Consider the following 26996-nt stretch of genomic DNA (forward strand, 5'->3'; position numbering starts at 1 on the left):
ATGATCCTACTCTGTCATTGCATGTGATTGGCCACATCGTGTGTCCATTGAATTGAAACTTCCCGCCCCTGCCTGCATGGGCTGAAGGGCTGAAGATTCAGCTCTCCGCAGCAGGAGTCGGCTCTTCTGGTTCGCTCCAAATAATCGCCTCTCAAAGCCAGCTTGTTCGTGAACGACACATCACTACTCCTCATTTTCTCATCCACACACTTCAGCCTATTTACTTCTTTTCCTCATTGTTAAGTATTACAAAGCTACACCAAAGTCTTCAGACTCTGCTGAACAAAACGTGTTACTTTATACCTCCCTCTGACCTCTGAGATGTTGAGTCACACCCCTAATAGTAAGGAAAGAAGAATGTCATTTCCCAAACCAAACTGCTATCAGTATATAACAGGGACCACTTTTACACCAAGTTACTGTGTGTTACCATTTGAGTACAGCAGATGCCAACCCTTCTCTCGACAACCTTGCTAACACAGTCTACCATCAAGTGCAGCAACCTAAGAAGACACACCAAGCCAACTTATATTACTTAGTAGCCCAACAGCCAGAAGGTCAGCTCGGCATCTGCTGTGCAGCCTTTTATTTCACTAAGCAACTAAAAGCCAGTCTGAGATTTACTCTTATCCAGCCTCTTGCTCTCTTTTTCTTTTTTCCTTTTGAGCTTCTTCCGTCGACATCCTCTTCTGTCGTTCTGCCTCGGCTGTGATGTCTCTACTGAGAATCCAGAGCTAGATTCATCTTATAGATAGCTGAATAATTTGTGGTAATTCGTCTGTAATGCATTGGTATAAAACTTACGCACATTCCCCAAGAGATTGTACTTGCTGCCTTAATCTACCTACCTGCCTACTAGGGGTGTGCAAGGCATCCCGTATTTGTATTTGTATTTGTTGAAGGAAAAAAAGTATTTGTATTTGAATAAAATTCTAAATAGATGTAAAAGTCAGTTTTTTTAGTTACACTCCTAATTTAGGATATGTAATTGTAAAAATTAGTAGTTTTTAATTAGCAATTATAATAATTATGGATGTTTATGCAGTATTGGTTGATGTTTTGCATTAAATGCAGCTAATATAGGCGATTCAGACTGACTTGAAGGGGCAGAACATGACTGATGATGATTTGGTGCTTGTTGGGGCGACTGTAGCTCAGTAGGTAGAGCGGTTAGCAGTTTGAATGTGCCACATGCCGAAGTGTCTTTGAGCAAGACACTGAACCTCCGTGACTGTAAAGCGTTTTGAGTACCAATAGGTAAAAAAGTACTGTGTAAAAGCAAGACCATTTACCATTACTAATTGACAATAGTTTGAATTGCTGAGCTAATGAATGCTAACTAAGATCAACGCTAACATGTGAGAACCTGACTGCAGACGTCTCAGTACTAATGTAACTTAACAGAATAATCTCCCAGTCAAACTACGCTTTTGAAAAGTTATATGCTATTCGACAAAAGTAATTATGCAGTTAAGTCGTGTTTCATCCAGTCAGAGCCTCCTCTGTTGAGACTGAGTCGAGACTTTTCACCCTGGCTACTGAACGTCACTCGATCCGGCAAGCTTTTTGATAGGAAAATGAAAAAACATGTCATTTCTGCCCTTCTGAATACTGTATGCGGGTTCGGCTCCACCTTTACTACCTACATACAGATGTATACTACTGTATACAGATATACTGTACCAATCGATAATTTGATAGTAAAATGACTGTACTAACACGTTTCAGTGTCAAGTTCCTTTCGACCTCATTGAACATCAGCTTGATTTATTTTTCTTGTCTCTGCTGTTGTCTCTGTTGTTTTCACACAAATATAGTTTGACACAGACTTTGCACTGATAAAACGAACTACAGATTTATTGAGGCTGATTAAAATGTGAATGGCATGTAACGGCAATCTGAAGAGCTGTGAAAGATAAAAGTGCAGTTCAAAAGCCTCCGTTTGGGCAGAAGTGAGCTCCGGATTGTTGGGGCTGGAGGCAGATTGTGCAGGACAGGTGAGAGGAGAGAGAGCGGAGAGAGATTTAAGGAAGAGGAACGGGAAGAGAGCGGTGAAAAAAAAAGAAAAAAGAAAGGTTAGTGAGGGCAAGAGACAGACCTCGAGCTTGAGAGCAGCAGCACTTCAGTCCAATTGTCTCCAATAATGGCCTCTTTGATCAGTGCCTGTGAGCTCGTGAGCCGCAACGGGCATCCGCGTGGATTTCGTAAGCCGAGGCAACAACACTTCCCCGAGTGTTTGCGTGTTTGTTTGTGCGCGCTTGCCCTCACTATAGACTTGAGTGGCGTCTTTATTCATGCCATGTGATTGCGTGAGCTGGCGGCGCAGAGCGGGGATACACTGCAGCGAGCGTTGTGTTTAAATATGGATCTCATTGTGCTTTGGAGTCGACTCTGGGTCAAAAGAGGAGCAGCTTCAATTCTTAAAGGCTTTGTTCTCTCGCTCTTCCCCCAGTCTGCCTCTTTTTGACTTCAGTTCAGTGGCATAACACATGGATTATGGCTGTGGAGGGAAAAAAGTTTTATCAGAGCAGACTTTTCGGGACACGAAACCAAGAAAACAAAAAAAGAGAAAATTAGCTTGAAGTGGGTAAAAGCCGTGTAAGCTGGAGGACCTGAAGTCTCGCAGGGCTGTGTCTTAACAAGCGACACCCCTCAATAAAGAAGACACCACTTAGTGCTGCTTTAAAAAATGTATAATGGCTCGCATGGTATTCTCTCAGTAGGTTAGACTATGTCCAGAAAAAAAGCAACCACAGGCCTCTCTCTATCTCTCTCTCCGCAGCCTTTAGCATCTCTGCTACAACTCTTAATTTAGCGCCTGCTCTGCTCTCTTCACCCTTTACTGCTGAATAATAGATAAGTGACGGCCATGATGCGATTGCCGTGCAGACACTTTAAATGCAAGCGCGTGTCTTCGTCTACCCTGAATCTGCACCTGCCTCTCCTTCCGTACGTTTGTGTATGTTTCTGCTCCATCCATCTCCACACTTTGTCAGGTGTTGCACTCCTCCACACCTTCACCTCCCCTCCCCTCCAGACCTCCTCCCCCCGTTCTTCTCCTAGCTCGCTCCCTTTAGCTCTGTAACAGCGAGGGCATTAAACTTTCATAACTGCTGTCTTCTTCTGTTTTCTGGTCTGTTCTTCCCCTTCCCTTCATTGCTCCTCCTTCCCCCATTTTTCCTCCTTTCCCCCCTATTTTCGTGCTTTTCTGTCCTTCCTCAAACCTCATTTTGCCCTCATTCTCATTCCTCTGCTCATATTCTTTCCTTATTTCCCCTTTTCTCTTCCCTCCCTCCTGAAGCTGGGTGGTGAGGTGCTGCTGGAGGAGAGAATAGCGAGGAGGTTTGACACTCCTTTATGGTTTTTAACACCGGGAAACTCGACGGAATTTCAGTTGACTGTAAATTTTAGGCAAACCGTTTCCCATCTGTTCCTCGCTGCCTTTGCGTATTTGAAAGACACTTGAAAGACAGCATTACACGCGTGCATGTGGATGTGGTCTTGGAAACGTCTCGTTTTTTTCCCATCAAGTTCCCTCCTTTACCTCTCAAGTTGAGAAGATCTTTTAGAAGAATGTTACGATACGTTATCGTGAAATGATTTTCTGGGCCAGTGTCAGCGAGCGTAATTCACTGTATACAAACGGTTGCTGAATCCAGCGCCGGCCCTCGCTTTCCAGTGGAAGCAGACGGTAAATTATCCGAGGCCAAACTGCTGGAGTTAAACTCGGAGCAGAGGGGAGTCAGATATAAATCAGCTTGTAAACAGCTGTGGGCATCAAACCTCCACCAGCACTGCAACAGTGTCTGCAGTCTCGCCGACTACAGATGGAAGAAAAGCACATAATGGTGATGTTAGCATTTCGCTCAAAGCACAGCTGTGCCTAAATAAAGCCTCGTTGATCCACGAGCGTGGCTGTTAGACTCATAAACCCTGTTTGGATGGGATTAACATCACAGGAGGTGGGAGGAAAGAAAATATTCCCTACAGTCTCCGGTAATTTAAGTTGTCATTCAGGGCTTTATGGATTTTTAATTTTGTGAAATTAGCCGATATGTGATAGAAATGGACAATCTTCTTCATTCTTGACATAATATAGGAAAAGAACACATTCCTGTGAATGAATAAAGAGGATAAAATAAATAAATAAAAAGGATGGTTCAGTGAGTGCACCTTGAACCTAGGTGCAGTCCTCTTTGTAGCACAGGTGTGATACGTCCAGTGAAATCACAAAAGACCCTGATGACTTAAATCTCGAACATCTAGAACCCTGCAATAACACGACAGCTCAGACCTTCTCTACGTTCAAAAACAGCCCCTGCTTTGACGTACAAAAAAAAGTTAAAAACAGACATGGGACATATGGCGAGTGGCCAGTCGTTTAAATTCATCTGCATTAATCAGAAGCCCACGTCGCTCGTTCTAGAAGTTGCAGCTTAATCTCCAGCCACGTTATCCCGGGGGCGACGTTGTCACGACGAACACGGAAGCGGAGCAGACGCGATGAAAGAGGCAGAGATGGAGGGTGGGAGAGGGAAAGAGGAGAGACAGACCACCTACCAGGCCGCTTGATGATGCGCTGTATCCGTCTTTGTCACTCGCTCCTGTGTGCGTGTGTGTTTGTGCGTGTGTGTGTGTAATGCATTATGTTCAGTGCGGACATTGTGAAGTGTTAGGAGGTGCTGCTGTACTCAGATAAAATGTGTGTTTTGGATGCGTGGCTCAGTAGGTGGTGTTTGTGTACGCCGTCTCATAATTGCTGGCTTGTCTTTGTTTTGCGTCCGCTCGTACGATTGTGTGCGTGCGTGTGTTTGTGTGTGCGATAAGGCACAGCGGTGTGTGGGCGGTGAATTAAATGAAACGAGTAAGTATTAAGTTTAAGCTGAGGTGGGAAGGCAGAAGTCCTCCATGCTTCTTCTTTCTTCCTCCGCCTAGCCGGGCCTTGTTGCATGTCTATCCCTTCCTCACCCTCTCCTCCTCTTTCTCTTTTTCCTCCCTTTCATGTCACATATTACTTTCTTTTCACACGCCCAGACACACACGCACGCACACACGTGCGCGCACACACACACATTCATTCTGTAAAGGAATTACAACAGATCCAAGCTGAGTCTTTAGCTTGTCTGTCTTTGAACATCAGTCCTGTTGCCTCGGAAGCTTCCCTTTGAATTATTGCATTTCATACACAGACAGACAAAGGCTGCCTAAAGCCGCACTGTCTGGTTATAATCTCACTATGTTCTATACATAAAGAGGACAGACGTAAACTGCGAGGTGTATACACACAACCGCGCACAAGTGTACATGCTTGCTATTGACAAAAATAATTCTGTTTTTTTTTTTTTTTTTAACTTGTTCTCTTTGTTCGGGCCATCTTTTCATTGCCCGACATGACAAGAAATGGGAGCAGAGGAAAATATTTAGCTCCTTTTCACTCTGCACTGCAGTTATCTGACGCCAACTACTTGCTTTACAGATTAAAAACACATCAGTGCATGGCATAATGAGTGTGTTTTATAGTAGGGTGTTGTCTTTGTTTGGACATTAGGAGGGATGGCTTATAATCTGTCCCAATGCTTGTATTTCTCCACCTGCTCAGTGGTTAACTTCAGGGTTGCAATGTTATTACAACGGGAATGGTAGCTAGCACTATAGCTTCAGACTAGCTAAATGTGACACTGTGTGCAGCATGTGTTTTGTCCAAGTGCCAAGGAGATTGATACCACTGTCATCAGTGCAGCGAACTAGGCTGACCTATCAAAGTCAAGGTTCAAGTTAGTATACTATGGGTAGTTATCATTAGACTGTATAGAAATGGGAACTGTGCAGTGTTGAGGCAGCTCCTGTATCAGAGAACGAGTGAAGCGCTGACTGAAAGATATCGTCATTTATCCCTTTACTATAATAACTCTAGTGTAAAGAGCATAGACTGTATAAAGATGGATCAGCTCCTCAAAAGTTAAGCCAAAGGTAGAGCTCCCCCTGGTGACTGACTGCAGTTTGGGTCATAAGCTCCACCCCCTCTATGTTAGTGAATGAGACTTAGGCCAAACTAAGGCCACGTCCGCATGAATACGATTTGTGGGTGAAACCGCATGAAGCTTGCACATTTAGGCCGACCGTCATGACAGATACGGACAGATACAGAGCTTGTGCAGTTTTTGTTTTTCATTGGTCTGGACGCCTGAGATGAACACGATGATGTCATCACCCTAACCCTCAGCCCTCGACCCTCTAGCACCCAATGTCTCATAGCAACCACAACATCAATGGTGGACTACAGGCTTGTGACAGTGCTGTATCAAATATTGATGGGTGGCTAGGGCAATATATTCTCTTGCCACGCCACTATGGTTAGCTAAAAAAAAATCATTTTGGTACTGAGGACGTGGTTAAACACTAAAATATACCTCAAATGATTTCTTTTGACCATGGTCTCTGTCAGTTTAGTTCAGTTACATTTCTGTATGGTTAGTTTATTTTTTTTTTTGTAAATGGGGGAATCAGAGCAGAGCGCCTCATTAATTAAACAAAAATGGGAGTGAGTCTGGCTATAGTGGGGCCAGGTCATTGATGACGTGACGTGGCTCTATTCTCAGACCATACTCCACATGATGGAGACGCCCGCATCGCCGGGAAGATAGCATCAGTTTAGCCACTGCAAGAAAGTGGTGAGGCTTTGTCCATATTTATATACAGTCTATGCAGTTATGTGTTAGACTTCGTTAATTCGCTTAAGTGGTGTTAGAAGCAGTCACATTGGCCCTGTTCAGACCTTGCATCAACGTCCCACCTGGACAGTCCAGTTGCAAGTGGCTGGCTTTACATACCCGTGTTCACCTCTGGCATTAAAATACCTCTCCACATGTGTCCCCAGCCAGCACTTGAGATCTGATCTCAAATTTGTACACAGATAAACACCAACATCATTTGGAGCGCATATAATATTTTGAACGAGTGTTGTCTCCAATGGATCGCTATTACTGTGTCAGAACCACCAACAGCTGTTTGTAGTGTGTGCGTCATGACTGAGGAGGTGATACTTTTTTTGGAACAAGCTGTGAAGTCTTTCTCTCATTGAAAGCACACGTTTTATGATATGTATTTATCTTAGCAGTGACGTAGACCTGCACAAAGCTCGTATTATAACTTCACACCTGAAAATGTTTTTTTCTTATAATCTTTTTACTTAACGTACTTTATTATAAACAGTTCGTGTGCAAAATATAAGAACCAAGTTGTAATGAGCAGAAATTTGCTTTTCATTTAATTTTAGCAGAATTTGTTGGCTACTGCTTTCCACACACACGCATACTGACACACACTGGTATTAATTTAATCATTTTGGGTTGGCAGGAAATATCTGGCCCCTATTTTCCGCAACTGCATACACACTCGTAGATGTCCTAGAGACACACACTTTGGTATTAAGTTATTTGGCAGAATGTTTTGGCTTCTATTTTTTTTTGATATCGACGCACACAGACACTTAGGAATTAACTTTGTCTTGGCAGGAAGGAAATTTGTGCCTTTTATTTTTTGTTTCTGCATTCGCACAAATACACATGTAAGAGAAGAGAGAGACACACACACGTACACACACACAATGGGCAGTAATCCCCCTGTACATGCCAGAGCTTTGGGCAGAGCAGGGATTTTCCTCTTCAAAGAGCAGACCACCCATCACAGCACCAGAACAATGGTGGCCGAACTCCGGAAGATTTCCTGTGGCGGCGGTGGGAGTCCACACACGCGAGGATAGCCCGCATTACATATAGACACACACACAATCATGGACTAAAGACGCGCAAACATTTTGCCCATGCATAAAAACCCTGTGATCATTACCTGGAGGCTGCATTTTGGCAGCTTTACACACACTGACACACACACAGGCCACCTTGTGGAACTCATGAGAGGGATGGCGGTTTCTGTGGTGACACGCCAACAGACAACAGATCAGCGTATGGCTATAGGGGCAGGCACTCAACAAAAGATCAAAAACAATGAGCGAGGGAGAGGATTGGAAAGAAGAAAAATAAGGAATAAAGGGATGAAGGGATAGAACGAGAATCGGAAGTCCAGCTGTTTCCACTCCTGAAAGCGGTCCCATGATTTCCTCGAATCTTTGCATTTCCCCCCGTTTTTGCCCTCCCGCTTTCCTTGTTCCTTTGTTTTTTGAACGTGGGGTGGTTGTCCACCCTGTGCCGCCTCTGATTCCCGCTCGGGGAAAATTTTAAAAGTATTTGTTGTTTAATAGCGGCCTTTTGAATTCAAAGACAAAAGATGGCAGGGTGACAAAGAGCGGCCCGTGTGTTATGAGGGGATGTTGCCCCAAATGATAAGGTACCCCCCCCCTCACACACACACACACACACACACACTAACACACACACACACACACCCTCGCCTCTTTACTTCTTTTGTCACAGAAGCAACAAATTTACTCTCATTTGATGGAGAAATTGTCTTTTTCTGAGTGATTTGTTCTTTGTGCACTTGCACAATAACAGTCCGTATTGTTGAATTTCTGTCTCGTATTGTATTGTTACGATTTTTTACGGCGACAGGCTGGGGTGGAGGATGACGATAAACAGATGCACACACTGGCTGCTTTTAGTCAGATTCAACTGCTCAACGTTTATCTGTTTGGTATTCACACCTTGCCTCTTTGCAACATTTTTTTTTTTTTTTTTCCGGTGGAAACTTTAAAAAAAAAATTCATCCATGAAATTGAAGTTTAATTCTGCTAAGTAAGAGAGCGTGTGTGTGTGTGTCTGTGCGCGACGACGGGGAGGGGTATTTGTGTCCAGCTGGTGGTATATTTCTCTCTGTGATTTATTCCTCTCAGTTTACAGTTGGCCGTCAAACTTCATGGGCGAAGAAGCGCTCACGTTGCAGAATTTCTGAGGAGACACTGATAGTGTTTATTTGTTTGAAAATTTATGAGCGCATAGTTCCTTTGCTGTCTATCCCTTGTTCCCCCCGCCGTCTGTCTCGCACACACAAACACGCAGTACATGTCCTTGCCTCACTTATTTTTGATGTTTGCATTTCGAGCATTTAGGCGCAGGGGTGTAATGGTCTTGCCAAGTGGGAATTCTACCTACCAAGACAACACCTTACCCTGTGTCTTAAAATAATAGCAGGAAAAAAAAAATGCTGCCTCCACATTCATTCAACGGCAGTAATGACCCAATAACACAGTATAGCACTCACAGGGGTAATATTCTCAATTAAGGGATGTTTTAAGGGAATTTTGCTGACATTTTCAATGCACAACTTTTAATTGTAATGATCTGTTTTGTATTGCAGTGCTGGTACTTTCTGAATGTGAATATTTTCTCCAACTATCAACACCCGCCACCCCACCCCCCCTCCGGCGTCTGCTGGGGTGATGTCGCTATCTAACATTGCGTCCGGTGCATTGTCTGCTTCGGGTAAAGCAGACGGTTTGGGGTGCACGGATGTGTTGGCTTCATTTTTGTGTGAGCTAGGAAGCTAGCGGGTTATGGAAAAACAAAGAAAGCAAGACTGGTTCCCTGAGTTTGTCTTTACGGCAGTGCTTCCCCAGGCTGTCTTTTACCGTGGTGTATATGATACTTGGGAGGCTACGCTGCCTTAAAGGCTTAAAGGCAGGGAACAAAAGGCTGTGTGTGCAATAAATACCGTAGATTACATGAAGGGCTGTCGCTGGAATATGATCAGGACTCTAGTCTTTTTCTCCAAGATGTGCATTGATATGTGGTTGTTTTAGTTAAGTATACAGAATAGCCCCCTGCAGAGAGGAGGTTTAGGCAGAGGACGGTAGAAACAAGTTACATTTACTTGAGCGGTTTTTGGGGAAGAAAAAGAGTAGTTTTAGTGCACTATACTTTTTTGCTTTTACTTGAGAAGATTTGTGAAGAAGAAATGCTACTCTTCACTCGACTGTATATAAATATGGACAACACGTCCCTGCTTCCTCGCATTGGCAAAACTGACGTTATTTTCCCGGGGATACAGGTGGCCTACCTCCACCAGTTACAAGGAAATAATTAATTATATTAATAATGGAGCAATTGAAATGGCAACTTGTAGTGATCATGATATCACATCCTGTGACTATATCATCAAATAACTAAATAAAATGGAACTTATCAGAAAAATTGGATGCTTGTATATGCATCAGTATTGCATGAACTGCATAAAACGACAGAACAAAACATCCTTGAAAAATGTTAATTTGTTATATACTTTAGTCTTTTAGTTTGAACCAAGTCCCATCCATTAACATGGAGGAGGTGGAGCTTATGACCTATACTTCGTCCAACCACCAGGGGAGCTCTACTTGCTTTGACTTCACTTTTGAGGAGCTGATCCATTTTTATACAGTCTCCTTACACTAGAGCATGGGTCTTCCACAAGCGATCTACATGGGAGGTCCCAAAATTTTTGGTTGATTAGACATTTTTTATGTATTTTTTAAATTTTGCCTCACAATTATTTATTTTTTTTAAATACACATTAACATGAATCCAACATATTTTAGCAAAGAGATGAATGACGTTCTCTTTCAGTCAGCACTTCATTCATTCAGTGATACAGGAGTTGCCACAACACCGCACCGTTTCACACACTAGTGCCACACTAGCTGAGACCTGTCAATCTAAGCTTCCTGTATAGAGTAGGACCCGCGCCATTGTTACTGAACCAACCACATATTACACATTGACTCTGTCAGGTTCCCCGCCATTGGCCGAGATCCTATTCCAATCAGACGTTGCAGCCTTGGTCACATGTTTAACAATTCAACTAAAAGTGTGATTTGAACATTTGTGCCTTAATTTGTTATTTTGTAAATATTTTTGTTTATTTTTACTAATTTTCTATTTTGTTATTTGGAAATACCAGAATTTGCACGTTCTTTTAAATTTGTGTCTAGTTGATTATGTAATTTCTAAAAATAAATCATTATTTGATTTAATTTATTTAATAAATAATTGATTACTTTTTTACTCTTACTTAAGTTATTTATTTAATTTTTATTTTCTTTTTTTTATGACTACCTTTTCCCTCTTCTGGAGTAGTATTATTCTGATGTAACACTATTCTTACTTAAGTACAATTTTAGGCTACTCTCCAAGCTTAAGTCTATATACGTACCTGCATATTCACACCACTATGTTTCTGTTATGGCTACAAGCTCATTCATAGGAGCTTTACTGGCTGATATCCATGTCTCATTTTTTTTCTGTCTTTGGATCACTCCCTTTAATACAACACCTCTCTACGTATTTGCAAGTAAAAACAGAGGTATTTTACTGTTGCCTGATAAATCAGAGAAAATAAACCTGATCTGACATACAGTACAAAAGAAAAGCTACAAATTTGGTCTCTAGGTAGATGCCGCGCTCACATGCAGCTCTTTGGCTTTTTCCAACAGCTATCACAGTTGTCTTTAAGACTGCAGGCAAAATATGTGTGATAAATTTGTGTTAATTTTCTTAAGGCGCTACAAGCTGCACCAAAAGACCCTGGAAAAGAACAGACTGCGTGGGCTGGGTGATAAAAACTGAGTTAATTCCGGTGTATTCTTGAAGTAGCTTTTTTTCTGGTGTAATGCGAAAAGGTGACCTGACTCTGAAGTTTTTAGTGCAGCTTAACATAATGTTTTGTCAATATTCAGCATTGCCTTGTTTTTCTGTTTCACTTAACCCACAAATCCGCGTTTGGTTCTGTTTCCCTGCGCTTGTTCGCCGAGTTTCCAACAGCAGCAGACAGCCATTTCGGTAAAAAAAAACAAAAAAACATCATATCTACCCAGAACAGCAATGTTAGCACCTAGCAGCTAAAGAAACAGATGTTTTTCTTGAGAACTGATGGACACTAAAACGAAGCTGAAATACAAATGTTGTGAATGTTCACAAGGTGCACACAAATTCTGCCCCAAATAAAATAATATTCCTTAGTTTGCTAACTTATCTGCTAATGTATAACCGTAAAAACTGTCTGTGATAGTATGACGCCATTACCAAAAATTATGCCTTTTTATCTTTGGATTTCCAATCCAAAAAGCCTTTGCTGCAGCTGCAGGGATCTCATGTATAAAAAGCAAAGAAATGACAAAGCTGCCTTACACTGGAAGGCTAATATTCTCATGCAAATTCATATTTATATATTCAGATGCCATTTGTCTCTCACAGTGGAAGTCTGTGTATCAGTGTCTGGCGGCTGGATGCCACATCACGCAGGAGCACCGTGGGCACATAAGTGTAGTGCATTGAAATTTCTGCGAAAAAAATATGTGTGATAGAGAGGTAAAAATGTGTCATACCCACACTGCGGTCTCAGGTATGATTTTAATCACTTTTGGAGCTATAAGTGCACGACCCTTCAATACTTTGCATGAGGCAGAAATTCAGGTGTGTGCTCGCTTGTCCTGTGAGCCTCAGTAGGCATTTGATCAAAACTAATGTTTAGATTTCTATTTTGGAGTGAAGCGTTTCTTCAACCTTGATTTATCCGGGGTAGGACTGAGTGAGCACTACTTCGGATGCCAAAGCCTGACGAGAAGCAATGGAAAGCATCTTTTGATTGCGTGGTGGCATGTGTGTCCGTTTGCCTTTGTGGAGGTGCAGCCCCTCATTTAAGGGGCTTTTTCGGTGTCTGCTTGACAACTAAACACAAGCCCTTCTGCCAAACAAATGGAAGCTGTGTTGTGGAGAGGGGGCGTCCCGGGGCCCAAACTGCAGAGATGGGCACTCTTTGACAGCTGCTTTCATCTTGTTATTATTCCTCCTTCACACTCAAGGATTTTTGGGCTTCCTAAAGTATTTCTGTCGCTCTCTCTTTCCTCTCCCTCCGTCTATCCCCCTACTCCGTCTCTCCCTCTCCCTCTCTTTCACTGGGCCGTGATTGGCTGTTATGACAGAGCCGTCGCCAGGCTGTCAGCCTCTTCTAAAGCTCAGTTTAATTACTCCTTTTCACTAACGTGACACGTTCATGCACAGATGCATGCAAACTCACACGCGTGGCAAAGTCACTCACAAACACACATGCTGACACACTAACCAGTGCGCTCAGCTGCGTGCCGCGCCGTCCTAGCGGTAATTTTTTAAAAAGAAAAAAAAAAAAAAAAGGTAGCTGCTCTACCTGACAAAGCAGAGCCCCAGATGTTTGTCGGTGTCGGTTCTCTGTTTCTTATTCCAAGCTTTGAAAGCATCACATAGAATTGTGAAGTCCCAGCAACCGCGAGGTTTGATGGGCCCGGATCGATTGCGCGCCCTGCTGTGCCAAGCTTTGAATAGCCAATTAAAGCCATTGAAATGGAGGAGAGAATCGGGGGCGAAGCGAAGGAGCGGGAGTCTGATTAGAGGGGGATGGCGAGGGAGAAAGGGGTAAAAACATGAAGCAGTGATTGCAGCAGTCTGTAAATGTTTAATGTTCTACATTATAAACTTAACAATGATCATTTTGCCTGTTTTCCCTACTCGTCCGGCCCCCAGATATAGATTCCTTGATGGATGCGTTCAGCTATGGTTCCATTAGCAGAAGACAGCAGTGCACTGGGTTGAGACCTTGACTGATGGAGGGAATCTAAAACAGATGTACTGATTAACTAGAAATAGAAAGGAAAATAAAAAGAAATCCTTCTTGCATGTGAATGCCAAGCCTGTGGATTCTAATGTCGTCCTCAACTTTCTCTTCCCGCTTTGTCCCTCCCTTTCTCTGCCTACCACCGCCTTCCTCCTCCTCTCATCTCTTTTTATCACATCATCAAATTTTGCCTCTTTTGTCTCCTCCCTCATTTCTCCCTTTTTCCTTACCACATTGTTTTCCTTCTTCCATCCTCACTTCCCCCCCTCCCTATCCTTCCCTCCATTACTCCACCTCCCGTCTTCCCCTGCCGCCAGGTACCCTGCCCTATGACATCAAGATAGTAATCGCCGGAAACCACGAGCTGACCTTCGACCAGGAGTTTATGGCGGACCTCATCAAACAGGACTTCTACTACTTCCCGTCGGCTTCCAAACTGAAGCCGGAGAATTACGAGAATGTCCAGTCGCTGCTCACCAACTGCATCTACCTGCAGGACTCCGAGGTCACTGTGAGGGGCTTCAGAATCTACGGCTCTCCCTGGTGAGTAACCATTACTACTGCAGTACAAAAACATGTATCTATGTTGTCATGTCACCGGCTCCTGAAGAATGAACACATTCCCAGAGTAGTACCATGGACTGTGGCATTTAGTTGATTGTCTTGATGCCCACGAGTCACCTCCAAAAAATGCTGAATGGAGTTTCTTGAAGCCGTGGCTCCACTCACACAAGTAGCTTCCCACCTCACCTTTTAGAGGCTGGATGGCTCAGTCCTTAAAGCATCAAACTTTTAATCTGTAGCATGATTTACAGTCCCACATATATGAGGATTTGGACTCGTTATTTGGCCGCTGAGTCACATCAACGAGGAAATACATTTTTGACCGATCACAGCCACTAAAGTTATCTGAAGTTCAAGTTGTTTTTCCCGAATGAAGACCCAAGTTTTATTGAAGCAATCAAACTGATTGGTAGACAGAAGCTGAGGTAAACAGATGGACGACTGAGAGGGGTCAAAGGGGAGGGGTATGAGAGGTGGAACGCAAAGATGGATGAAGCACAATCCAGATTGTCTCAAAAGCCTTACAGAACGCAAAAATGAAGGTGAATGCAGCTTGAATCGGAAGGGAATGACGGAGGAGCACTCGTGGGAATCCTTGACCCTGTGTGAGCTTTGGTTAGCACCTTGATGTGGAAAAGGAAATACAAGGTGGGTCGATGTTGCGCAGCTTAATTTAGAGGAATTTATCCAGCTGATGTATGCCTGGGTGATTGATGCTCTAATGTTGGAGGAGCGCTCCAGAGAGCTGCTATGACAGCGAGGTACAGCTTCCAGAGGATGGGAATGAATAAGGGAGAAGAAAAGAGAGGGACGTGGATGGCGGGGGTTGAGAAGTGATGATAAATTCATAAGTTCTTACTTGTGTGCGCAAGAATTACTAGTCTGACAATGGCACGGAGTTTCGTTGTGTCAAAATCCTCAGGCCAGGATGGAGTCCACACATTGTCCCCAGTGAGAGGAAAGCATGGGACTGATAGAGGGTCTCAGCGTGATTTGTGCCTGTGTCCTGGAGCAGGTTAGTAAGTGTTGGTTTTGCGACACTTCTCTGCTACTCTGCTGTGGCAGAGTACCACGTTCATCTGTTCATCTTTAACTCACTGAAATGAATCTTTGATTTGCGTCTTTAGTTTTCCTTGTGGACCCGCTGCAAGTATAGTGCATGTGTGTAAGCGGTGAGGTAGCGGTCTATGATCTACATCATATGTGTGTATTTTACTGACAGGATCCTGGGGGCACCGTTTGAGCGTGTGTGTGCGTGTGTGTGTGTGCGTTTGCCCCCAGTGTTTGGTAATTGGTTTTCTGTGATAGCGGGGTCCCCAGAGTTTATTGCTCAGGCCGCTGCAGAGAGCTGCCTGAGGTGGAAGATGGGCAAAAACTAGAGAGGGAAAGACGGAGTAGGCGAGTGAAAGAACCCACACTGGGCGGGAAACTCCGGAAAGATGTGAGAAGAGACGAGGCTGGACACAGAGAAGGAGGTATGGAGATTTAGGAAGAGATTTATTCAGATTCACCGGCTGGCCCTGGCTGGTGTAATCGTGTGTGTGTGTGTGTGTGTGTGTGTGTGTGTGTGTGTGTGTGTGTGTGTCAGCCTCAGGGTGTGTTCCTGCAGCAGAGGGGCTCCAGCTGGAGGGTCCGTGTGTTCCCCCTTGCACTGTCTGCTCCACTCTTACCCCGGTCTTTATCTCCTCCGTCTTTCCTTCTCTCCCTCTCTCTTATTTCACGTGTCCCCTCTCTTTCTCCTCTGCTCGCTCTTCTTTTACTCTTTCTCCTACACACCTCCCCCCGTGTCTTTCTTCCAGCTCGGACCTCTACTCCTTCATGCTTTCCTTCTCTTTCTTCATATGTGCACCCTTTCCTCCCCCTTACCTCCCTAATCAGTTGATGGGCTCCGCATGTAGCTGAGGATGACACGCATGCACACTCCCCCTCCCACCACCAGAACCCCCCCCCCCCCCCCCCCCCCCCTCCCCATCCACATGCTCCATTCTCCAGCAGGAGCAATGAGAGAGTTCTCCGCACCGCACTTTTATGGTGACTGAGCTGTGACCAGACTTTAAGACAAACAATCTTGATAAAATAATTACAAAACATGCCATTAAAATGTCTCAGTGTGTGTGTTTATTGAAATGTGAGGCCTTACTACTTAAACAGCCCAAAAACTCAAGTTTCTTGTGCTCTAGTTTGAATCAGTATTCGTTAAGCTGCACATAAATTGTTGTAAGACAGAAATCTAAAGAAGTTTTATGTAAGCTCTGATGATCTTCAGTATAAAAGGCAGGTTTGAACTTTACATCCTCCTTTTGTACCTGCGTGGGTTTTCTCCAGGTGCTCTTGCTTCCTCCCACATTACAAAGACATGCTTGTTAACTGGTTATTCTGAATTGGACGTAGGTGTGCAGGTGAGTGTGAATGGTTGTCCGTTGTCTTTGTGATGGCCCTGTGACAGACTGGCGACCTCTCCAAGCAGTTGTAGATAATAACTATCTTACTTCTCTCGTACTTCATGTGGCACAGTGTCTATTCTGGTCACCGTGTCACCATGGTGATGCCAGGCTGGCGCTGCTCTGCGACTCATGGATTAACCCGCCCCTGCTCCAGTTGCTAACATCACAACTACAACCCGCAAGAAATGTCGCTTTAAAATAAACATACTTGAACCCAAACTGTCATATGTACTAAAGCAACTAGGACAGTGCGTTTAAAAACCAATCTTTTCTGTGTGCATGGTGCTGTAATAACATAAGGAACAAACACAGATGCTCACCCATTTGAATGAAGCATCTGCTTTATTCCGTGTCACACTTAAACACACCCAACCAACCAGTAAGCGGCACATGCTTGCACAACCACGCCTTCCATAGTTGATCAAAGTATCAAGTAGTCGATCGATATCACTATCAAAATAGTTGCATCAGAACTACAGGCTGCAAGCAGACCTGCCTCAGCAGTAGAAACCGAGCTGTTTTCTGTGTCCGTGCTGCTGGACTCGTTTGTTTTAGTGCTGTTTTCCTCTGAGTTCGATCTCACGTTCACTAATTATTTAAAAGTGTTGTGGACTCAGTGCAGCGGCGCAAGCTAACGTGAGCTGAACACCACCGAAGTGGTTGGCAGACCTCAGCTCCTGGTGATGTGTTCACGTAAATCAAAAGAACATTTGCCAAAGCTCACACATACATTGTCATATATTTGGTCTTTTTTAAAAGTATTGATCGTACATTGTGTAGATAATTATCGTGCCTGGCTGACACTTTGTAGTCCTCTTCCATTTCCTGTGCTGTGACACACTACGAGTTTCTTCATCTGTCACCTCCTTTTGTTCTCCATCCCATCGCCTGCCACTATCTTCATTACTTCCTGTCTGCCCTTCTTTCTTCAGTCTTCTATCCATCTGTCTTCACGGGCCGTTTACTCCTTCACGCTGCCATCCCTCTCTCCTACATCATCCCCTCCTTTTCCTCTGTTGCTCCTCCATGTAGGTTGTGCGTGTGTTGCCGTGTGCCTCTCAGCGGGCTCTTCCAGTCCATCCCACGCCTGGATATCTCCCTCTCGCATACGCGCTCGCGCGCACTCACACACGCGCACACTTGGCTGTTCAAACCCCATACTTGCTTCATTCTCCTCAAACCCTCCCAATTTGTCACTGCATGAATTGAAGAATCAGAAAGACGCGGGGGCGCCTCTTCCCCCCCCCCCTCACACTAATGTGAGTTTACAAGTCATTTGTCACGAACATATCGCCCAGCGACGCTCTGTCTGAGAGCTAAGGGGACAGTGAAGGAGGACTCGCATGCATGTCTCAGTCTGTTTTTGTTAGGAGTGGAAGAGCCACAGGGTGAAGGAAGCGAGCAAGATTGTAGGATGCAAGGCGATTAACCACGCCTGTCCCCAGTCGCTGACGTCAAAGCCCCTAACACAGCAGACAACCTGCTATGCCCACATCCCATAGAGACACACAGAGACCCAGAGTAGAGACAAAACAGAGAGGAAACTGAATGATCATGGCGTTCCAGTGTCTTAATGTGTATGTACCATGTGAATGACTGCGGTAGGAATACATGTGCACAGATGCATTTCTTTGTGAAGAAACACTTACCCAGCCTGGAGGCAAGACTTCCCTCAACTGCAAAATGTTTGTGGCAGATCGTTGGTCTGGAGTCATTCCGTTGCAGCCCCCAGTGAGCAGCTATTTTGTTGTAATGAAATTCAACTTCATTGAACGCTCAGATGACTTTTGCCGGGCTAGTCAAATTGTTTGGATGGATGGGGTTGAACTCTTGAAGACCTGAACATCCACCTGTGCATAAAAAAACAGCCAGCGGTATTTGAATTGCGTTACTCACCAATGGACAAAATTCAAAGGAATTTGTTGGTAAAAACAGAGTTCATTATACCCTTGAGATGTCACGAAGGTCTTCCAGACCAGAGCACAACTTGTGAATTATGGTAATTCATATATTGTGCGCTTTAACGGATCACCAGCGACACGTTCAGGCTTTTAGGAGTTGAAGAACGTTCAATGTATTCATACACGCCTTCTGCAGTGGCGTAACTAGACTTTTATACACGGGGTGGCCAGAGGGAGGGCAAGGCTTTGTCAGGGGGTCCATACACTAATAAAGGCAAAGATTTGTTTCTCTGACCTGTAAGGAACACGCCTTTTTGACAATTTTCATTGAATGTGCCACATTAGTGCGTAGTTTCATCAGGACCACAGCCACTAGTAAGTGGCAAATTGTCTTAAGCACAGGTAGAACAGTGCAGTTTATTCAGTCTGTCTCTGAACAGCAACACCTATGCCAAACTACCTGGATAAACTCAGAACAATATAATCCTTTGGTTCTGGTGAGAACTGGCAAAATGTTTCACAAAGCCATCCACGCTGAGAGTGTGTGCCTTACTTGACTCAGGAACTGAGAACGCCAGCGTGACTTAACCTGTCCTCTGCCAATGTTGCCCTGAGGTGGTTTTTAATCAGTTATAGAGCAGAGAAATGTCTTGGAACGTGGAATAACAACATGTTAAGTCTAAATAGCTTGTTGATGACCTCTTCATATAATCTTTTAGAAATGCAATAAAATTGAGTAGAGTAGATGACCTGTCTACTCCACAAGGCTGAAGTCTTCTTAATCTGACTCTGGTTGATTATACAACTCTATATTGTGTAGGATGAAACTGGAAGTGTAGTTGCTGATTTTGGTTCACAGTTGGTTTAAGTATTCTCTTGATGTCACCAGCTCAACATTGAGACACTAAAGGGCTGTATTGTACAGAATGAGTCCACGTCATGCTTTAATTACATTCCCCTCAGTAAATGTGTTTAGATTCTTCCTTGCGATGCGAGTGATGTCGGGTAAGCTCGCCTCGTTTCATTACTTACCGCACTGTTTATGTTCCTTTGTTCAATGTGACAGAGAGCGGTGGTATCACGGAGGCACTCATTTGCGATGGCTACGTGAACCCGACCCTGGAATAAAGAAATGAAGCTGAATACTCACAGGTCTTGGGTTTGCAGTGTTTTCATATCAGCTTGATTTTTGAGTGTTCTGTTGATGGGCTGCTCACTGCTACAAAGCATCAAAGACACTCCAAAAGTATCAAATATTTAAACCTGTTTGCTTTCATATAGTTTATTGAAATCATCCCATATCCAATCATGGAAGTGGCCTTCACTTCTACTTTTTCTTTTTTTTTTATCACAGTCTGTAAGATTCTACTATAGCACAATACCATATTGTATTACAACTTATTACAATCTTGTAGTTGTTGGACGTTGACAAAAAGTAGGGGTCTGTGGTTGGTGGTCAGTAGACTGATAGGAAAGCTAACAAAGAGTCACTTCCATACCAAGTCTGCTCCTTTTGAGCCTGTTAAAATGCTGATGTCACTTCACTGCTCCCTTTGTATTTACCTGGTGTTGTATTAAAAAATAAACACTGCGGCATGACTACAGATAGTACGGCACATTTTGTTGAATTTATCAAACCACCCGTTTCCCCCCTGCTATTTATACATTTGTGCCGACCTGGCCATTGTTTAAATAATAGCTTTTACCTTTTAGAATATAGAGAATGTGACGTAGGTGCACAATTTGTATTGTATTGTAAAAAAAAAACAATGAAGAAAAAAAGTAATGAAGTGTATGTGATGGTGGTGGCTGTGCAGAAGCTGTGATTTATTTGCTAAACTGTTAAAGTCTGTTACTTATACCAGAAATAACCCCAAACAACAAGAGCTAAGCAATGCATGAAGAATGTTCTGTAGCTGTATTTAGGCTACCATTTTTATGGGATGTCAACTTTCTCCACCGAAGAAAATGTCTCACATTTACTTGCTGCCGGGGTGATAGATTCGAAGTCAAACCCTGTGTATCATTGTTTCAGTAAAGTAAGCGTAAACCATGTAAAAACATCATCGGCTGCAGAATTGTTTACTCGGAACATTATAAGCTTCAGGGATATTGAAGAAGCCAGTAGAAATACAAGATGAGAGTGTTTGCCTTTATTTATGAATACATTTCTAAGCAATAAATTCTAAGGATTTACCCACTGTCATTTTTAATTAAAACTCTGCTCCATCTTTGCAATACTGGACTGGATACTGCTTTAAAAAATCTACTTTTGAAAATCAAATATTCACACACAAGTACATAATAGTTTCACCAGCTGGTATCACAGCTCTTGGGTGCTTAGCATGTTACAGAGATACTCTCTACTCATAATTTAGCAACTAAGATTCTCGGCAGCAGAAACCAATCTGGCAACCTCGGCTAATGACATCTGAGTCATTATTAATAATGAGCTGCATGGCCGGGACGCGCAGCTTTACACTTTCACGGAGCCACTCCTCCACGGGCACGAACACAGCCATGAGTATGCGCTGCTCGCTCTGTGCGATCTTTTCATCAGCAGCCAATTAAGAAAAAACTCGCGTCTGATGGGAAGTGGAGTTGAAACATCTTGTAAAACAAAACTGGCTCTTCTTTGAAAATGTCGAACAGGTATGTATCGGCTCGAAAACTGAAAGGATTGTGGCACACTTTCCTCCTCCCTCCTCTGTACAATTACAGTAGGGGAAGACTGTCACACTTGACACACTTGTTCAGTCTAGGGACATCCATTCAGTTTAATCTGCTTGTGACAGCGGGTTAGGTTTCCCCCCAACCGGTAGCCTCAACTGACTTATTAGTTGACTGAATAATGTGAACTTATTATTGATTACAGTTAAATTTCAAGTGAATTGCAATTAAAAGAAGCAACAACAAAACAAAATGGACCAAAACCCTGGTACCAGTATCTCAAGTGTAAATTAATTTTGTTGCTCATAATGCGCAACAAAGGAGAAATGTTCATGTTAAAACTAGGGAACTGTTTTTAAAGTGAGATCAATGCAAACATGCTCTTTTATTATTTCCTTGGCCCAAAGCGTAGTTTTGCAAAAAGGAAATGACTGACCAACAGTATGGCCTGGCATAGGAAGTCATACTGGCTTTTCAGACTAGTAATGCTGTGGAAGCAAGCAGGATGTAATGTACCGTTGTAGTGGTTGTAATGGTTTTAAAAGACCTCTGTCATTGTCTGTCAGGCCTACGTCACTGCAACCTCACGATGTTGGAGGCAGGAGGCAAAACAGAAGGAAGCTTGAGGCAAACACTGTAACTTTCAACCATGAAAATCAGCTATGCCTGCTTTTGGGTGCCAAAAGCAATGAATCAAAAACACTAACTTGGAGTTTTATCACATACCAGCCACTGCCAGTCATAGACAACTTTGGTTTGGCTTTGGCGATTAAAAGAAAGGACTGGAGTGAAATAAGATTAACATGTAATGAATCATCAGTTTCACCCTGGATAACATTATGGGTTAGACTAAATCTTGACTGAAATTACGTTAAGTTAATCATTTAGGCAATTCTTGTTTCACGTTACTGCTAATGCTAACCGAGAGCTAACGCAACATAAAAGTTTCACGGGTGTCCAAGCAGAAGTTGCATTCACTACATTACCATCCACAGTGGTTCTGTTTGGTTCTTGTTATAACTTTGTTGGAGAGGCTTCATGTGATAAAGACAGACCAGACTTCATCCCCTCTGTGTCCTGAGAGTGTAGGGGTCGGGGAATCAGTCAGAGTCAATGTTTTAAAATAACACTCACGGTCTTAGAGAGTGAGTGTATCAGTATATTCTGTAAAATATGCGTTTTCTTTGTCCATTTGTGCCAAAACAGTCCATTAAAATATGCTAACCGCCGTTTACAAGCTATAGTGTTTGAGATGTTTGGCATCCGGTTAAGCCCCGCCCCTCAAAAAGCATCACATTGTTTACAAACCGTGAAGGGGTCTATAATAAACCCTGGAGGTTCAAAACTGCCAAACATCTCAAAAGAAGAAAGAGAAGATAGCAAGCAGAAACAAACTGGTGGACACACTAGTCTTTTTTCCCAGTGTTTTTTGTGCCCACATCAACACAGATCGATAATGACACGTGTCTTTTGAACAGCAAGTTCAGCTTCAAAGTCCTGTCAGATGGTTCTCTCGTCAGTCTGAACTGAGAGGGGAGCTTTCTGAACAGCTGAGATAAGAGTGGTACAAACTTGAAAAATAGCCCTTCTAGGTAGATTTAAAACCAATAAATAAAAAACAAATAAATGAAAATGTGTAAAATTTTGTGATTAATTGCATTGACAGCTCAAGTTGCACTAAGTGAACACAGTATAAATAAAAAATTAATATGGTTGTGCAAGAAGATTTTGAAACCACATCCCTCACTCACGTAATCAACAGAGGGTTGTTTAAATGCTGCAGGGTTGGGGTTTGGTCATATTGTTTCAGGCACTGTGTCAATGTGAAGTACAGATGCATGAGCTGAAAGCTAATCAGTCTCTAATGGCTTGTTCAGACCTCGCATTAAGATCCTATCACGTAAACACAGGTGTGAACACCCCCAGGACACATTGAGATTTAAGAGATCTGATCTCTGACCACATTTGGAGGTGGTTTGGTTCACATGTGTCAGCATTCCTTACGCAATGTATCCTGAGTTGCATTCAAGATGCTTAATGGGGTACTTTTGGAGTTTGGCCTCGTTCATTCAGAAAAAAACATAGCTGATATTATACATGATCACACGAAAAGGAAAAAGCACCGTAAGTGATGTCAATTCATTAGTAATGAGAGCCTCTTAAAATATATTGTCCTTGTAGCTTTGAACTAACTACTTAACTTACTTACCTACTAACAAAATAAATGCATCCAAGTTAGAATTTGCAAATTCCTACAATACATAGATCTCCAGATCTGAGCTCAGTTTCTTGCTCTATATTCTAACGTCCGGTGTGAATACACGTACCTGAAGATGGTCGCTTGCTTAATGCAAGGTCTGAACAGGCTGTAAAACACTTAACAGGAGGTTCAAACTTTACACCACCTCCGGATATCCCAAGGCAGATACTTTATTTCTCTCCATGAAAGTGGTACTAGAAATCATGCGTCTTTGGACACAGCTTTGGTGCTTCTTTTAATGGACTACTTACCTATCTGTGACGTTCAGTCCCAAGCTCACCGTTTTCCATTGAAGTTGAGATATTCGTATCGATGTGTCTACCAGTGGTTTGCACAAATATACTTTTTTAAAAAGGGTCCCTGTCATTTATTAAAATGTCTACAAGATTTTTGCCATTTCCCTCAAACAGGAAGACATGTTCAATGTGTGAATGCTATGGATTAACTAAGGGATGTGTTTCAGTCTGTTTGAAATGAGACATGTCAGCATTTAATACACACATAATCCTCGTCGGCCGGATGAATTCAATGCTGGTTTATATATTTGCATGAGCAAAATATCATCGGGCCTATCCTATTTAGCCCATTGTGACCGGTTCCAGGGAATAATGGACGTGTAAAACCTTGACGGGTGCCTGTTTGGCTCGGGGCTCTCTGGCAGATGCTTCGAATAATTGAATTTTTGGAGGCGGCCATAATACCTATGAAACTAATGGGGTTAGAGGCTTGATTCCACGTGCCCAGGGGACGTGTTGCGCGGTGGTCAAGATAAATGTCTAATTTGTTCAAAACTGTTCTTGTTGTCTTCAAGCTTCCACTCTTGATTACTTAACTTAGCTGAAGGTTGAGTCAAAGGAAGAGCAAAAGAGGACAGGCAGCGGGCGTACGAGGAAAGCTGAGGAACGCTGGGTATGTGCCGGTACTAATAATTTAAATCTCTTTAAATGTATAGAATGATGGTCTCTGAGGAGGGGAAGACAAGCAGGGGAGACAGACGGTGTGTTCACAGACGCACACAAATACATGCAGCGATGAGAGAGACAAAGTAGTCCATTTGTTGACGGGGGATTTGCGCAGAGTGACAGGGGAGAGAAAGGAAGAGACCCTGTTTTCTTCTTTAAATGAAAACGGCAGAAATGTATCGCTCCCCGCTGCTCCGTGTGGAATAATTAAGGACGGAGATGCAAAAGACTCCTTAATTAGATTTTTTAATTATTGAGGATTCACTTCTCCTTCTATAGTGGCCCAATTAAGAAAGCTCATCAAAAACTAAAGAGATGAAGAGAGGCCGTTTTCTTCTTTCTTTCTTTCTTCCTCCTCCTCCTCCTCCTCCTCCTCCTCCCTGTCCCCCTCCATTTCGCCTTCCTCCTCCATCCCCTCCTCCTCCTCGGCTCGCTCATTTGACAGAAATGGACTACCTGCGTTCCGTTTGATGGCTTGTCCTCGATGATGAGTGGGGAATGGAAGGGACTCTTGCAGACTTTAATTAACTTGCTTGTTTTCAGTAAAGTAAAGGAGAAACAGGGGGAAGGGTGGATAAGGAGAGGTAAAATGCAGTGGCGACGTGCAAAGCGTTTCCTTTAGCGATAATGAGTCTAATGATGGCGGGGATGGCATCAAGGTAATTTGACCCCGTTTCTCTTCTCGGAGCCTTTTGTGTTTGCTTTGTTCTCCCTCTGATGAGGAGGGACTACAGAACGAAGAGTTCTGAATGATGGAGAGAAACAATGAGCGAGTGACGACCATCAGCCGCGGTGCATGTTTTAGCCCGCTGCCTTCAAACTGAGTTTAGTTAACATTACTGCCAGCCATTCTCCATGAATTCCATCAGTTTTTAAACAGATTTCCTTCCTTCCAGGCGGCCGTTGGTTACACTCCATTACGGAATGCTATGAAAACCGACTTGCAGGAACGTAGGTAGATAACACATCCATCGCGGTGTACACTTAGTGGCTTTTGTATCACCGTGCCATTATGTGATAATGTGGTTTTGAACAAGGATCACATTGGGAGTCTCTTTTGGTAGGTTCACCGACCGTCTGATTTCTGAGATGTAAGAAATAGTTGCTATATTGGAATCAGAAGCACAGTAGAAGAATTAACAAAATGTTCACAAAAAACATAAAGTTAAAACGATTCTTGGGATCTCTGGTTGTTATTTGAATGACTCATCACTGAAAGGTTACAAGGCCACTAAAGCAGGTCCCCCTCATTCAGACGTAAGGTAGCAGACTTTCTTTAGTCTCTTAAAAACTATATGTTGTCTTTAGCAAGTCATTTACATACCTCTAATTGGACACCATTTTGTCCCGTCACCAATGCACCTGCGCACGTCTAAGATGTTAATTTCCAGAGTGATGCATTTCTTTATTTTTTTTCTTGCATCTCATTAAGTTCCCACCGTGTTGTGGAGAAACTGCTGAACGCTGCAACTCAACTTCTATGCGACGCTGTCTGTGGCGTAGCGGAGTGCAGTAGAAAACAACTCTCCTTTGGAAAATTAAGAATTAATGACCCTTGGAGGTTTGGAATGACGGATGTGTCATGTGTTCAGCTCCAGAGAAAGTTCCACTTTTGCCAAAAAAGCCTAGTCATTCTAGCGGACTCGAGGTTTTCTTTGCAGCCTGAGTGTAACTTTAACATTTACATAAAGTCAAAACATTCTCATTTTACCAATTCTAGTTTTAAAACAGCATTATGGTTGGGAAATTTAGGGAGAGGGATGTTTGAACATACAAACTGTAACTTAAATACCAGGAACACAATTCACAGAATTCCTGAATACAGCCTGTTAGCTTGGGAAGACTACCTGAAACCTAGACAAGCAACGCTTACACTGATCGGGCATAACATTATGACCACCTTCCTGATATTATGTAGGTCTCTCTCATGCCTGCAAAACAGTTGTGTCTCATCAGAGGATGGATCTTGTGAATTCGGAGGCCAGGTCAACACTTGGCTTATTCACCTGGTGGTGTGTGGAGAGCATCCAACTCAGTTTCGGTCAAAACCATTGGTCAGTGGCATCTGTAATTCTCAGTAGACAAAACCTGGAAACCCTCATCTTGGTGTGTTCGTGTACCAGAACAAACATAGACATCAGTCAGCAGGATCATCCAAATCATATCTATTATCAGCACAAAGGTCTTTCAAGTTCTTTCTTAATGTAAAATTTAAATTTTAGTCACTGGACACCAATGAGCCATAACATTAAAACCACTGACAGGAGAATCAAATAATGTTGACCATCCTATGGCACTGCAATGTTCTCCTGGGAAACCCAAACTGATCAAGTATCAGTGGGATGATCCACAGAGCACCCTCCCCTCAACCCGTAGCACCCCACTAACAACACTCTGTTGCCAGACACCACAGGACACCCTCAGAAGGACCATGTCCATTCTCTGATGAGTCACAACTGTTCTGGAGGCACAAGGGAGACCTACACTATATATTAGGAAGGTGGTCATAATGCTATGCCTGATAGTATAATGTACACCCACTAAAATTTGAATACCTTCATTTTCCAAGTTGATTTTCATTATTTACAGAAACAAAGTGAAACAACTGGCTGTCTGG

General features: G+C 43.2%; 1 protein-coding gene across 2 annotated transcripts in view; it reads left to right on the forward strand.

Moving 5' to 3' along the window:
- The window catches only part of mpped1 (metallophosphoesterase domain containing 1), an 81190-nt gene that overhangs the window by 15828 nt on the left and 38366 nt on the right, over positions 1–26996 (forward strand). For both annotated transcript variants that reach the window (XM_047575674.1, XM_047575675.1), the window contains exon 4: positions 13896–14121. In XM_047575674.1, coding sequence (XP_047431630.1) covers positions 13896–14121 — 226 coding nt within the window. The remainder of the gene's footprint in view (positions 1–13895; positions 14122–26996) is intronic.

Source organism: Mugil cephalus, chromosome 22 (genome assembly GCF_022458985.1).
Source record: "Mugil cephalus isolate CIBA_MC_2020 chromosome 22, CIBA_Mcephalus_1.1, whole genome shotgun sequence".
NCBI classification, from domain to species: Eukaryota; Metazoa; Chordata; class Actinopteri; order Mugiliformes; family Mugilidae; genus Mugil; species Mugil cephalus.